Source organism: Megachile rotundata, chromosome 1 (assembly GCF_050947335.1).
Source record: "Megachile rotundata isolate GNS110a chromosome 1, iyMegRotu1, whole genome shotgun sequence".
Taxonomy (NCBI): Eukaryota; Metazoa; Arthropoda; class Insecta; order Hymenoptera; family Megachilidae; genus Megachile; species Megachile rotundata.
In genome coordinates this window covers 17,269,362-17,285,098 of record NC_134983.1, presented here as the reverse complement: position 1 = coordinate 17,285,098, position 15,737 = coordinate 17,269,362, and the positions used below count along the sequence as shown (strand labels likewise).

The following is a 15,737-nucleotide window of genomic DNA, read 5'->3' as shown; positions in this document are numbered from 1 at the left end:
TTCCAAATCTCTAAATTCTAAGATTTTACAGGAATTGAGTAAAATCTTTCCCCGAAGAGAGTATAGTTACTGCTAATGAATCATTCCTATGTTCACGCATACACAGAATATAGCATTTACAGAGAAATCAGCTGTTTCATTGTTTTTTATCGAATATTAATATTAGTTTTCTTATCTTCTATTGACCTATACTGGTAAGTAGATTTATATGTCTTTACATCATTCTTTTTTAATATAGATTAAACATTGTTATTATATAATAATCATATTGTATAAGATAACCTTACACCTTATGTTTAAGGTTTAAAGTTGATATAAATTGTACAAGATTGTTGTAGTATATAATTTGTGTGTAAATTTTAGATTATTAAAATGAATAGTTCATCAGATCCTAGACGTCCAGAACGAGAAGTACGATACAAACCCAGTGTGTCAAGCAGCCAAATGCAACCTGGTGATAATTCAACACCAGATTACATGAATATACTTGGAATGGTCTTTAGTATGTGTGGTTTAATGATGAGATTGAAATGGTGTGCATGGGTTGCGTTATATTGTTCTTGCATAAGTTTTGCCAATTCAAAAGTGAGCGACGATACTAAACAAATTCTCAGTAGTTTTATGTTATCCATATCTGCGGTTGTAATGTCATACTTGCAAAATCCACAACCAATGACTCCACCTTGGGCATCAACAATGCAATAAAATTGTTTAAAATTCCTTCAATGTCATGTGATTATTAATTACTTAATACTCTTTTGCTATAACAGTGGTATAATCTAAAAATCACAACTTACATTGTATCCCAGATACCTCCTTTTGGATATCCAATTAATTATACAGTATTGTCATTTTTGTATATGTGCTCATTCTTAAAAACTTTAAGAATGTTACATTACTTTATGTATGTTACAAAATACAACTGAATATTATTTAGATGGAATGAAACAAAATATTATTTTCATAAACATATAGCATAGTTCTTTTAAGATAATTTTATTTTAATAATTATTACTACGAGTAAATTTGAAAATCAGTAAAAGATGTGAGGTTTGAACTGGTCTCTTTATTTCTTGGAAAGTATTTTATTTTCATACATTAAGTAAATTGTTTTATTACATATCACTTTTTCCTAATGATATTCTACAAATATCACTTACAATAAATTCAATATATATATATATACTTTTTTTCTAAGCATCTATTATAATTTGCTAGACTTAAATAGATCAGATATATTCTTTCTACTTTTTACATAAATACAATAACTTCTTTTAGTTGCAACTATTAAAGGACTTAATAAAAACCACGTTTCATTGTTCATTCTTTGTTACATAACTCCATCCTTTAATAATTATCTATTTTACAATTTGTATATTCTTTATAGATTAAGTAAAAAAAAGATCACGGAAGTTATTAAATAAATATTTAATTATAAATAATACAATAAAATCATATATATATAAATATGACTATAAAAGTTATGTACAGATAAAATAAAATAAGACCACTTTTAGTTATATCTTTGTTCGTTCTGTTAAAAAGCTGTACAAAAGCGCGTAAAAATTGTTGTATTAAATGATATTCATGTAGAGTAGGCCAGTGCAAGATCCGTACAACGTTCCCACGTTTTCATCACATTACAACAATTAACAATTTAAATCAACAGATTTAATTTAAAAACTAATATTCTTTAAGTAGCAAGGCATCTTGATTCATGTAAACTGCTATCTGTATAGTCCATTGTTTATTTTTTATTAACACTTTGAGTGCCATATCGCCCACATCTGGACGATGCATGAACTTTTTACATAGACCTATTTATTAATCACCTATTAGGTTATACCTTATCACTTCAAATTATAAATAGTTTAAATTTTTTCAACAATTTTATTAAATACATGAAAGTCCAATAAGAGAGAATCGAATATCATACAAATTTCCTAGATTTATTAACTGAGAGGATATTATTTCAGCACTCAGAGTGTTAATTTCTTCTGTATCATTATCTTCAGTACATATACTCAATTGTCTGTATTTGTCATTTTATTTATTTCGTAATCGACAGAAAATATTCTGAATCGGAAAATACTTCGTTCCATCGAAGAAACGACTATACAAATATAAGAAGTGACGTTCTGTGAATAAAAATTGAATATCGTTCAATTTGATTATTTACAACAAAGAGGCTACACGGTACATGGCCCCTTAATTTTAGAATATTTCGAATGTTCATCCACTCGCGGTCTTAGGAAATTGTTTCTGAACGATCACACAACGGTGTGACATTGGCACAGACATCTACAGAATACTTTAAATCTATCCTGTCTCTTTTTCATGGTCCCCGGTCGGCCTAACTCGTCGTCATTAAACGCTGCTTTCACCTCGACCAACCAGCGTAATCGGATACACGTATTTCTTACGTTTCGCGTTAAAGAAAGGAGAACTATGTTGCCCGTGCGTTGGCGTTGGCGATAATCCACGCAAAAGAGGTAACGAGGCATCACCGCTCATCCCTGTGGCATCAAACTTCTTTTTCCATTCTGCTCCTAAATCGGTCGCTGGTGCCATCAGGCCTTTGCATTCCGGGGAGCTTCTCACGCTAAGAAATACATCGTTACTGCTATCCCGTTGTCCGGAAGAACCCTGAAACGACCATTCATTTTTTAGCGAACACACAGAGCTTAAGGGTGCTTGCACTTTCCCTTTACTTCTCAAAGCGTCTCGCGTTATTTTGATATTTACCTTCGCTTCGTAAAAATCCAAACTGGATCCATTCGTTTCGTTTTCCTCCTCCACGAAACCTGATTGCACTTGATTCGATGCATGAGACGCCCTGGAGGAATGAGAAGAAGCGTGCGACGAGGAGTTTTCCGACAAATCGTCTCTGCAGCAGGCGGCTGTGCACACTCTTTGCTCTCTACAACACACCACACGATTTTTACTTATTATTCAGAATACATTATTATTTAGAAGACGTCTGTCTCGTATAATGGTACATCTGCATAACGGTGGAGCATTTAATAACGCATTATAATAATGTAATAACTAAAGTATGCAAAACGTCTGAACATTTATTTCATCACGTTCTGAAGTAGAAGCTGTACTTTACGATATATCATTGATTATTAATGGTGAATAATCGTGAACGATTTATTCATGTTCCCATATTTTCATCACATGAAGTAGTTAATGTTAGACCTCATATTTTACTGTGCTCAAAGAAAACCACAGATATTATATTACTTATACATACATAAGTATAAGTATGTAGATAGCTGTTAATCATTACATGATTATAAAAGATCTTGCAAAATATATAAAATAAGTTTACAGTTAAAGAAGTAAATTCCATAAATTTTAATTTAACTAGAAAGATCCTCGAAGGCAATAAGTTAAAAAGCTACCTTCTGATAATGACTGAATCTCGTCTTCTCGGTACTGGCGGCGGAAGACCAGCGGTTAAGCTTTTGGCACTCTCGTAACTTGCCTCGCTGTTACCGCTGCTTGTGTTACTGCCGTTCGTCCCCTCCCTCAGGAAGTAGTTCTTCGCCGAGAGCATAGCGAAGTGAAGATTGTTCTTCAAGTCGTCCGCCGCCGTTGACAAGTTTCCCGAGATTTTTGGAGTACGTCTCATCGGCCTCGGTGGTGGAACCGGCGATGGTGGACTGCTCGACGCCTCCGACAGAGTTTCCGGTGTGGCAAGCGGTGCCATTCGCGACGCATCGTCCCAGTCGCTCCGACGATTAGATCTTCGCATCGAAACAACGATTAAGCTCTTATGGCTGATTGGAAAAACTGCAACTTAGGAAAACTTTATCGAGAGAAAATAGGATAACGGTTGAAATGTTAAGTCTTGAATAACAGAGAGGAAAGCTGGACCAATTGACAAATCGACTCGGTTTATACATTTCAGATGCTATACACGTGAGGAATATTTTTGCTGAGATCATGTATTCCTTCGTTTTCACAATAGGAGATATGTGATCGCAGAGGGATTACATTACCCGTTATCCTGTTTCCGAAAATAACGTGTTACCCTAAGTTGCAATTCTAAGTTTCGAGTGCGTAATGAGCGTTTACGTGCGCGATTGCCGAAGCGGTGAACATTGCGAGTCGTGAAGTAAGCGATCGTGAACGAGGTAACATGAGTTTCTCGAGTCGAATGAAACAGCTGCTCGGTCTCGAGAACGAGTTGAATGAGATTAACGATACACTTACTTCTGAAGGTAAGCACGATGGAACGATCGTCGACGATTCAATTACCATTCCTAATTTTATGAATTAGCCCGGTGCAAAGAAAGAGTAGCCCGTTTTATAATTCGGTACATCTAACAGCGGCGTTCGTCTCTCCGCAGGCCCTCATCGTAAAGCTAATTACGGGCGTCTTCGTCCTCCGTGAGTACCGTTCGTCGTCCCGACGTAAAAGTGCTATTCTTACGATTTGCTTTCGTCGGCCCTGGGCGTGTTGAGCAACTCGCTGGCCAGGCTGACGTACTCCCACGGTATTCCTCGGGAATCGACGCTCAGCTCGCGGCCAACCTGAGGGAACTCCGAGGGACTCTGCAAGGACGTGAAGCTCGTTTCCAGGCAGAGTCTGTGCGGCGGTGTTCCGGCCAGGTTGTTGGGATGAGATTTAACGGGGCTGGAGGACGACAGCAACGCTCTCATTTCCTGTTCGATCTCCATCTCCTGGATCTCGACGACCTCGCGAGCCTCCGACGCCTCCGTCGACGATGCATGACCGGAAGCCAGCCTCTGTGGCTTCGCAGGCCCCAGGGTCGTTACAACCTGACATATCCACACGCGATTGTTTCCAATGTAATCGTTTCAGCTCCGACATTTCGCGGTACTCCGTGTCGTTCACACCGATAGGAATAGGGGTTCGATTCGAGAAGCAAAGAACCAGCTTTGATTAGGAATAAGGCTAGTTCTAGAACGGAGGGAAACTAGATGAATCGAAGTGATGAACTGGTGGATATTTGCAATTGATGGATGCTTTGTTGTTCGAAGATTTTGATTGCTCGATAATGTTAGGTTGATGCAAGTGGAAAGTAAAATAGATAAAATAGATTTCTAATGACAGTGACTGTTATTCCTTCATCTTCTAAGTGATTTTGAAAATATCACAATCATTGATTGTTAAAAAATTATAAAACTTGCGATATATTGGTACTCTCTGTGAATACCGTTTATGAGACCTACGTCTAATAACCTTGATCGTGACATATCTTAAAAATGTGAATGACAGTTTGCATCAATCTAACATTACAGCATGAAATATAACGAAAGTTAAATAATGATGAATGTAACAGACCGAAGTAGTTAAAATTATTGATTAATAAAATATATTATACAGGTAGTTTCTTTGCTTCCCCATTCTGTGCACACATTAATAGTTTAAGATTCAGATCCATTTGGTTTGTGCTAATGATTGAGTTGTGATCCCAGCCACAAATTTACATAACACGTCAGAGATTGTTTACATCGATGTTATGCATAAAAAATAAGCAGCGGTTTCTGTATGGTTCTTATAAGTCACTTTTCCACGTGTAGAGCGTGTATGAATTGTCTGACTCGTAAGAAACAGAAAATCGAAAAGAGAAAGAGCGTAACAATAAAATTACGATAAGAGAATGATCTTTTCGTTCGATGAAGTGAGAGTTCTGTAATGAAAGAGAATGATTACAATTGAGAATGAGTCTACTCTTTTGATATGATATTTGGCATGCTGTTATCGCGCGGTGTGTCACGATGAAATGAAATAATACGTAAAAAATCAAATGTACAATGACGACGTGGTAAGCTAAATGCGTGGTGCACATGCATGAATGACTCGGTGATAAATACCGTTCAATTGATTAATCGTTAACCCTCGTATGTCGAATGCAGGGTCATTTTTACTCAGTATCTATTGTACCTTACATATCTTTCTGTGTATATGTTACCGTGAAAGACCGAAATTGAAGAATGTCGATTTTCACCGGTGAATGTCAACACATACCAAATACGTCGGTGAAAGATCGAATATTTGATTACATTCTTATACATTCGGACCCTCACCGGTGTATGTCGACAATCACAGATATGCTCTGGTGGAGGTCCAAAAGAGAGGAGCCGACAAAGAAACGACTGGCTCTCTCCCGCCAAATCCTGTGTTCTGCTGGGAGTCAGTCAGCTTTGTCAATCTTATGCAAGCTTTGATGATGCGAGCAACGTTTTCTTAATTTTTTTTCCAATACCGTAATTTATACTGAATGGATACTGCAGTAAATCGTGATCTTTTTCTTGAAAAGTTAAATGCATTAATTGCGGGTAAACGAGAAGACAATTGTTTTTATTTTTCTCAAGAAAAGTACTCTAAAATACTTTCTGAAGTGGTTTCTGCTAAAATTAAGTGCAACACACCTTTGGATTACAGACGATTAAAACGTTTTGACGTTTTAAAAATTAATGATGAAAGGAAATTAATTGTACCATTAAAATCAGGGGAAACGAATATACAGTATTATGTTACCAATGAAAAATTGTTCAGTATACTACGTGAAACTCACGCCAGAATAGGCCACGGAGGAAGAACACGTATGCTTAGAATGTACTATGTGTTTTAAATTCTTGGTCACTCCTCTCAGAAAAAGTGGCGAAAAAGTTACGTCACCCTTGTGACGTTTTATAGCGACTGAATTACGGAGAAGAAAATATAAATCTCCGACATGTTCAACATTCACCATTAGTGCATAGTGAATGTCGACATTTACCGGTGTAAGTCAGAAATAAGGGTATTTAGCAAATATTTCGGACATACACCAAGCGACTATGTGAATGTTGACATTCACCGGTGAAAGTCGACATTTTCCAGATTTCGGTCTTTCACCCGTACGACCGATTGTAATCACAAAACATTCGTCTTTCGAGGGTTAATCCGCTACCACCAATTGAACTTTTTGCGGTAATTAATCATCGTAATTTTCTTTGCACATCGTTTAACGATGATCTCATACTGCTATTCTCTACTTCGACTTACAAATACAAGTTTCTATTGATTTTTGGAGTGTATCGAGCGGATACGTTGGTGAACAGTGGTGAATCTAGTGTCTAGTGATCGTGAGTGATCGCATGCAACAGAATGCAGTTACAGATAATCTTGCAAGTGGAACAGCGGTGACGATAATCAAAATAATTTACTGGAATTGTTAAGTCGCTGTAAATTAGCAGATTTTTATGACAAATGTTCATTAATATTGATATAATTCTGCGCTTTTATAATTCAATTATTCAAAGTTTAAAATATTTAATACTTCCTCTTTAAATATTTGAGAAAATCCAAATGACAGAAAGCGTATGAAATTCAAAACATTTTGAAGGATTTGTTGAAAGATAACCAAATATACAGCGACCTTTTCATGCATCCATGATGTCGTTCTACAATTCATTTCCATTCATATTTCATTTCATAATCTCAGTTTTAATATTCTACAAGGCAATTTGAATTACAAATTATTTGAAAAACAAATATTCTCGAAACAAATGAGTTTCATTAATTTTGAAAATTTCTTCAAAATTGCTCTCAGAGAGAATCGTATTCTGTCCAAAATTAGAATTAGTATTGCAATATTCGTTAAAAAAGACAACTTGTTAAGAGACGTGGTCGAATGCAATATAATTTGAAAATCGATACGTTCATTTTCACGTTAAACATCAATCACGTTTCGAAGGATGAACATCTGGTTAGTATTATAACGAGCTTCATCCAGAATTTATGGGCCACATTAATGCATCAATCTACAATAGTAACAACCTTCAGTCATTAATAATGTTCGCGGACTCAATTTGACGCGTAATAAGTCTACGAAATTCGATTCGATACGTTTTAATTCGATGCGACTCAATTTGATGCGTTTTAATTCGACGTCATTCAATTTCGTGAAATTCTATCCAATGTAATTTAGCAATTTTTAATTCTATACAATTAAATTTGGTATATAATTCTTCGTAAATTTGGCTTTAATTCTACATTATTCAATTCGGTGCGTTTAAATTCAATTCGATTCAATTTGGAGCAATTAAACAGGACATGATTCAATTCGAGATGATTTAGTTTGACGCGATTAAACTCGACGCGATTCAATTCGACGCAATACAATTTGGCGTACTTCAACATGGCGCGTTTTACTTCGACGTCATTCAATTTCACGCAATTTCAATCTCCAAAGCTTTAAATTCTCGAACTGTCAAATTTCCAAGTTCTCTAAACTCATAAACACGCGCGAAGCTTCAAATCATCGCAAAGTTTGTCAATGTAGTCCCCTAAATCTACATCGATTTTCACAAAGACAAAGTAATATGTACCTATTAATTTGTGCTTATCGTTCAACTGCATTTTCTAATCAACTATAACCCTGCGAGTGGCCCACATATTTATACGTATCGCAAAGTATCCGCTATCTTAGTCACGAATCTGTGACTACCTCGAAGCAGTTTCGTAACAACCACCGTAATAAAAAACTTGTCAAATTTAATAATCACGAAATCTTGTAATTATAAAATCTTGCAACAGTCAACAAGTATTATAATTTTTAATTTCGAAGCGATCGCATATCGCACGTTCATCGCAGAAAGGTTAACGACATCATCGACGCGCAGAAGCTGTGCAACGTGCTAGAACCGATGAAGCCTAAAAACGTCTATATACCTTGTGCCGTGGCGAGAAGAGTGTGTGGTGGCATAGACATCGGCGTCGTGGTCGTGCAATCTCGTCGGTGTACTTTGATGGTGGAGTACGACGTGTTGGTGATCGGGGCTCCCACCGGTAGCTGCATCCGTTGCAACCGTTTCATGCGTTGCTGCATCGGCCTCTGCAGCGTCCCGATCTCTGCACGCAGACACCTAATCCACACACCACACACCCTCAGCCACACATCCTCTCGTGAGAGTCGCCGGTTACCGGTCGCCACGATTCGAGGGAACAACCAGCGGTCGACGTTTTTAATTCGTTCATTGTTCACGGGTGTCATACACCTAAGTCTAACGCTAGTTCGTCGATTAATTCTTTACGCTACGGGTCTATCTACGGCATCTATATTCTCACGTTCTGTGCTATTTTGCTTCGCAACTTTACAATTAACGTTTTGGGTTAAAATTATTTTTGTGACGAGAATTTTTCGGATTTAGAGATTCTGTGATGCAAGGGGTCTGGATCGTTATTTATCTTTAGTTTTGGGGATTTTGGGATCTGAGGATTTTTGGATTCGGGGATCTTGGTAATTTTCGATTCAGGAATATTTGAACCTCGGAGTTTTTGGGTCGAGGTATTCTGTGGTCTGGAAACTTGTTGGCTTAGAGACTGAGAGATCTATGAATATTTAATCCTTGGGTTTTAGGATGAATATATGGATTTTAGGATTTGTAGATGTGGGAACTTGAGAATTTATGGATTTGGGAATTCAGAGATTTAAAAATGAATTTGGAAGTTTAGGAATTTATAAATTTGGATTCTAAGAATTGGAGATCTAGGGATTCTAGGACTGACAGAATATCACATTAATCTAACAAATAAAAATATTAATAATATGTGACAACTCGCATATCAAAATTATTTTCATTACTGTAAAAAAAGGAAAAAGTAACTAAAACTTCCATGATTTCAGAACACAAATTCAATGACAACAGAAAACTTAAAACAGCATAATTATTCGTCAATAATTTTTTTCTATACGAAAATAGTTTGCACATTCAATTACACTATGATATTTAATTAAAAAAACTTCAAGTTATATTATGAAATTAAATCGAAATGTTTGTGATAAATGTAACGATGTCCCATAGCACAGAACGTGTATAGATTTTGCAGATCAGATTCGAAGAAGCGTAATGCAAAGGGAAAGTGTTTAATTGGTTCTTCGTTAAATGGAAGACAATCAGTCGTCGAAGCTTTATTCGTTTTACTCGATTAAGAGAATTTCAACAAGGTATGGCACTTCAAAGTTCGACCTGCTATTTCTTGTGCACGAAAGCGATAAAGGGGTGGACATTCATTAACGTGTACTTTTACGCTTACTCCTAGTCGTTTAAAACGTTTACGAATGCTTCGTTAAAGTTCTTATTCTAAACTAGTTCCTGCAGTTATCCAAATTCAATTGGTCGTGTAAGAATAAGTAAAATATGTTAAGAAATTCGAATTTCAGAATTAAGAGAAGAATTCTCTGATATGTGAAAGAGTAGATAAGATTAATTAAAAAGAAAATATGTTTTTCCGTAGCGACCCTCTAATCAGAGCTTGCAGTCAGCAAGGTTGACGGCATTTTTCTAAATCTCTGAAGTTTCAAACTTTCCGTAAAATTTAATTTGTAAAAATATATTTCAATAAAAAGGTACAAGTTATATAAATAATGTTGTTGAAATATGTACGTGTTCCATTTATGAAAATAAACCGAATGACATTTCATTCAACAACGCCGAAGAAAATCAATACCATTATTTCGTGACTCCGATTACAGGGTTTTTAATTTTTAGAAACCAATTGATTTCAGATAAAATTTGTACATCGAACTACCTCTTAATTTCTAAAAAATTCGACAATTTTACTGTCATGCAAAGCGAAAACAGACAAACGATCATTTCTCGTGACCGCGCTCGATCTTAGCATTAAACACAGAGAAGTATACTGAAATGAAAGAAAAACTATTCGAGGCACAAAGCGAACATTAGTAGGCACTTTAGCGAAACATAGGTGTAAGAATAATAATAATAAAGTACAAATAAAAGTAGATACCAAGTATACGTGTATTTAATTATCTTCCTTATGCATGTATCATTTATATACCATTCTCGTTCAAAGTTAAACGATTATAGTTCGAGCAATCGTAAGAGGTATAAATGGTTTACATTACTTATTTCTGATATTAACATTTAATGCACCAGGCACAGAATTAGAAAGCGAAACCTAATGAATACATAATTGAGAAGGTTTTTATCGTATAAAGTACATCGAAAATTATACAGAATTACGTTGTTACATTGTGCAATCAAAACGACTACCAGAAGATTTAAGGCTTAGACGTAACTTACTGCGTACTCTCGATATATTGCCTCCCGATATATTTAGGACATAGGGATGAAGTCTATATTTGACAATTTAGAAATTTTCAAACTTTCAAATTTAGAAATCTGCAAAATTCCATATTTCTGAATTTTTTAATTTTCAGATTTAGGATTTTGCAAATTTACAAATTTTCAAATTTACATCTCTAGAAGCTTCAAGTTCACATTTTTATATTCTAAAATTCTGAAATTTAACAACTTCTAATCTTGAAATAAATAAATTTAAGAAAAAATCTACCGGTTCTACGTTCAACTGATAGTCAAACTTTCCTATTCGTGGCAATATAACGAGTTTGCTACACGGCCTATCAAAACTTTACTATCTATGTAAACAGCATCATAAAAAAGTATCCTATATTACAATTATTTACACAAGGCATAGTAAATGTTAAGTGTACATCTGAAACTCTCTTAAACTTAAGCGTTAAAAACTTCTCGTACGATTATAGTTTATCAGTCGTTTTGGATGCAACTAAAGTAAAACACTGAGCAACTGAAAACGCAAGAATAAAGTAATAAAACGTGTATACAGAGTTACGCAAATAGTTACAAATATAATTGTTTGCAAAATCCATGCAGTGTCGAAAGCATGCGTGTCAGCTACTCGATCGGTTTAAGCAAAAAAGAAAAATAACTAGAAACAAAGGTGTAAATCTTCGACACGATAACTTTCAATGTTCTCTTATTACATTGTACAAGTATTATTGCATTAATATTATGCTATACGGGAAAAATTAATGAAACACATGTTACACGATCTTTAGTATAAATATAATATAATATAAAAAAATTAAATAAAGCAATAACGCTACAAATAATAAAGAATGCTACTCTATTAAACATTCATGTAAGTACAGTCTTATCTACTATTTATTCTGTTCTTACAGTAATTTTAGGAGAAATTTAGTCAAAAATAATAAAATACAGCACAAAAATAAATAGCAAACAAGTTCATGACAGATAGAACACGTTTAACATTTCGTATTTGTTTGGTAGAAATTAAATATGTAAACATTTACAAGCTATGTTAGGTTCTGAATTAGAATAAAAATTAGCATTAAATATCAATATTTCTGTGAGACCAGAACAAATAATAAACACAGATATAATTACATAATTCTGTAAAATATTCCGCTCTAAGAATTCAATTTTTTGCGCCACTGTTTCGCGGGTAATTTAAAATACGAATAGTACCATTCAGCGTCTGCTCGACTTCTAACAATTTCAAGAACCTTTAAACAAATTAAGGAACTTCACCGCTATAAATTTAGGAACATAAAAAGTTGATGTCACTAGATAATATTATTCGCATCTTTAACTTACCAACAAAACAGCACCAAAAATTAAATTCATACAACAAAATGTTTAAAAAAGAAGGACTACCACTACAACCACATCAGCCATGGTTTTTACCTGTCTATATATAACAATGTACAGAAATATTGTACAATAAATTAATTGTAAATCTTTTTATCAGTCGAAAAGATTCGTTAAAATGAGCCGATATTTAACGAAATAATCCCGTCATGTAGAATACATGTTTTCGGACGTCACCGGTTTCATCCTTTTACTGGGACACGTAATTTCATTCAAATATTTTTTGAGCATTATAGTAATTACTTACTATTATTTCTTATTCAGGGGTTACACTATTTTTTAACTTACTACCCATAAATTATTTTCCTTAAATAAATCACAAAAATATTTTTATATCTCAGATGTAACCCCCACTTAATTCTCTTACAAATAAAAATACTTATCAATTTTTCCACGGTTACCTGTCCCCATTAAGTCATACAACACAAAATTATAAGCTAATTTTCTCGAGACATCGTCTTCAAACTTTAACCCTCTGATACCGAGAAGTAATCAAGCGAATCGACGGTAACCGAATTACGTGTCCTTCGGCTCGTGTATCTCAACATTGACGACAATCGTCCCGTTGCATGTTGTTGTGTCACTGGGTGTAGTTTGTGTTTGCGTACTAGTCGTCTCGCAACTTTTCACGTGTCCATTACTCTCTACACTGGCTACTACATTCTGAGGCTTGTCCACTTCCTTCGGAATATCCGGATCGTCGGTCATTTCCTCCAAAATCTCGTAATTACCGGGCTTTATCGAGGACATTCGGCTAACCGGCGTGTGCAACCTCTTTATCGAATCAGCCAGCCTTACCTTGTTTAACGCTTTCAGCATATTGTCCGGCATATGGTCCTGTATCATCACCGGGCTTATCAACACCTCGTCGAAGTCGCACGGTCCTGCCCATAGTGCTTGATACACCGGCTCTTGTTTGTGCAACATTTGTCTGCAATGGAACAAAACAATGATCAGCTTCGACGATTCTACGGATCGACGAATCGGTTGCTGAATAGTCGCTTTCACTTTTCTGCTAGTATGTCGCTACATGGATAACATGCGATATGATGCATTTACTGAAATAATCGGATGTTGGCTTCTTATAGTATAATCAAATCTAGGTTCCCTAGGGAAATTATAGGAGGAGGTCTTTCACTCGTTGATCTTTAGGGATTCTTGAGATTCAGGAGTTTTGGGATGAGAATTTGGGGATGTAGTAATTTCAAGGTGTAGGAATATGAGAATGTAAGGATTTGAAAATCTAGGGATTTGGTGATCTAGCAATTTGAAGATACAGCCCGGTAAATACTTATAAATTCATATTTCACAAACATTCATGATACATAATTATTGAAAGTTCACTACATCATTGTCTCAAATAATTCTGTATCAAGAATTCTTACAGTTATCCTAAATGTTTTCTAAATCCAAAACAATAAAAATGTACATATCTATCGCGTGTTATCTAAGAACTTTGTCATACATTTGACTTAAAACAAATGAAATGAAAACTTCTGAAACGTTAAATTAAAGGCAATCGATCGCTCGGTCAAAATTACTCATTGTCGGTACACGAATACGTAAGTACAGTTGCTCTACTTCCTAAGACTTAACCATGCATATACATATATAATAGAAATATTTAAACAGTAGTGTTTCTGAAACGAAACAGACAGTGTGGCGGACGCGTGAAAAGAAGAAAAGTGTGGGACAGAGATCCAAGGTTGCATGCGGGCAAATCCTCAAGATGCAATTACCCAGAGCAGCCCTGAAAATGCAAATTTTTCGATAAACGTACCTCCAGCGTCGTTCATACTTTTGCCTAGAAACGTAAAAACATCCTCGGTTAAAATTTGCTCGTGATCGCTTTTATTTCGTCTCTGTAGCTTATTCGAACAACACCAACAGAGTTTAACGCGTTGAATATCACGATGAAAAGTTAGGTGCTCGGTGCGGACACACTTTAATCGAAAATTTAATTGAATTACATCTATGGAACCAGGCACTGGTTCAACGTGATTATTCAACGTGTCTGTACACATTCGCTGCGGTACATATCGTAAAAGTGATATGACTAAAAAGTGTATGTTTCATAGAAAAAGCAAGATTCAGTATAATCCAAATATGTTACAAATATTTTTTGGTACATTTAAACGTAGGAAGATTAAATACGTTACAGACACCAAGAGCAAAGAAAGGGTAAAAATTCGTAGGGGTTCAAAAAGAAAAATGACCGCAGCGAACGCATTGAAATGTACAAACGTTCGACTTACTCTCCCTTGTTAGGATGATGGCGAACAACGTGTATGATCCGACCAGGTGGATATAGAGGCCTGTGCAAAGTCAACGCGATACTAGAGTCACTCGGAACAACAGTCTGTGATCGTGCTAAGTCCTTGTCTCTCTGATATTCGCTGATACAACCACCGGCCTCTAAATTTGCAGCCGATGTGGGGGTAGAACCGCAACCGCAACACATCACCGAGCATGCTATCGTTTTCCACTGAAACGAATATCACGATTGACGGTGAGTTTCTGATCAACTGTTATAACGTTTGATCGTACACACGGGTGCAACGTTACCTTCCTTTGGATAATAACTGGTGTATGGACTTCCAATGTTTTATATATAAACTGTTGAGTTGTCAGTTTGTAAATTTGAAAACGTCAAATTCATGACCCTGGATTTCTACTTATCAAAATCCTCATTGGCCCAACTCCGCATATTCTCAAATCAGTACATTTCCAAATTTCCAAACTGCTCAATTTTTAAACTTGAATAATTCTAAATAATTTTTAGAGTGGAATTTCTTTATCCAGAGGAAGTCATCTTTGCACCCAAGTGAGAGAACGTACTTTCGGATCGACGCTCCTTTTTATAGCATTGATGAGGTCGGCTCTTAAACTTTCCATCTGTCTAAGACCTATCCTAGGTACAACATCTTTTCCAACTACGACGGATGTAATAAATTCTTGCGAGTATTGCTGAGCCGGCATACTCAACAGACCACCCGGTGGGGCGAATGAAAAGCACACCAAGTCGGGATAGTCTTGTTTAAGCAAAATTGCTAGGATGGCCGCTGTGCCAGCTCCCAAGGAATGACCAACGAGTGCCAAACCGAACTGATGTGTCCCTCTCGATGGGTCCTGCAAAATATTTCATATTTTAAAGTTGACAAATTTTCAAGTATTTCTTAAACCTTTGCGGTGCAATTTTCTCATATAACATTTCTTCAAATATTTAATTCAGATGTTATCCAGAGAAAATCGTTCCTATC

The 15,737-nt window shown here is 35.7% G+C and overlaps 2 protein-coding genes across 9 annotated transcripts in view; one reads left to right on the top strand and one right to left on the bottom strand.

Annotated features, from left to right (window-relative positions):
- LOC100875527 (protein Asterix) lies at positions 1 to 726 on the top strand. The gene is made up of 2 exons (XM_003704929.3): positions 1 to 194; positions 364 to 726. The coding sequence occupies exon 2, from the start codon at positions 373 to 375 to the stop codon at positions 703 to 705; it is 333 nt and encodes a 110-aa protein (XP_003704977.1). The 5' UTR covers positions 1 to 194; positions 364 to 372; the 3' UTR covers positions 706 to 726.
- A 683-nt stretch (positions 727 to 1,409) lies between these two features.
- The window catches only part of inaE (inactivation no afterpotential E), a 74,363-nt gene continuing 60,035 nt past the window's right edge, over positions 1,410 to 15,737 (bottom strand). For 6 of the 8 annotated variants that reach the window (XM_076534746.1, XM_003704930.3, XM_012289018.2 and 3 more), the window contains 8 exons: positions 15,316 to 15,606; positions 14,733 to 14,962; positions 14,258 to 14,281; positions 13,276 to 13,408; positions 4,442 to 4,791; positions 3,408 to 3,752; positions 2,746 to 2,920; positions 1,410 to 2,646 (listed from right to left, as the gene is read on the bottom strand). In XM_076534746.1, coding sequence (XP_076390861.1) covers positions 2,368 to 2,646; positions 2,746 to 2,920; positions 3,408 to 3,752; positions 4,442 to 4,791; positions 13,276 to 13,408; positions 14,258 to 14,281; positions 14,733 to 14,962; positions 15,316 to 15,606 — 1,827 coding nt within the window. In that variant the 3' untranslated portion in view covers positions 1,410 to 2,367. Of the gene's footprint in view, positions 2,647 to 2,745; positions 2,921 to 3,407; positions 3,753 to 4,441; positions 4,792 to 8,692; positions 8,887 to 13,275; positions 13,409 to 14,257; positions 14,282 to 14,732; positions 14,963 to 15,315; positions 15,607 to 15,737 lie in introns of all 8 variants that reach the window. The other 2 variants (XM_012289020.2, XM_012289019.2) reach the window with 2 other exon arrangements.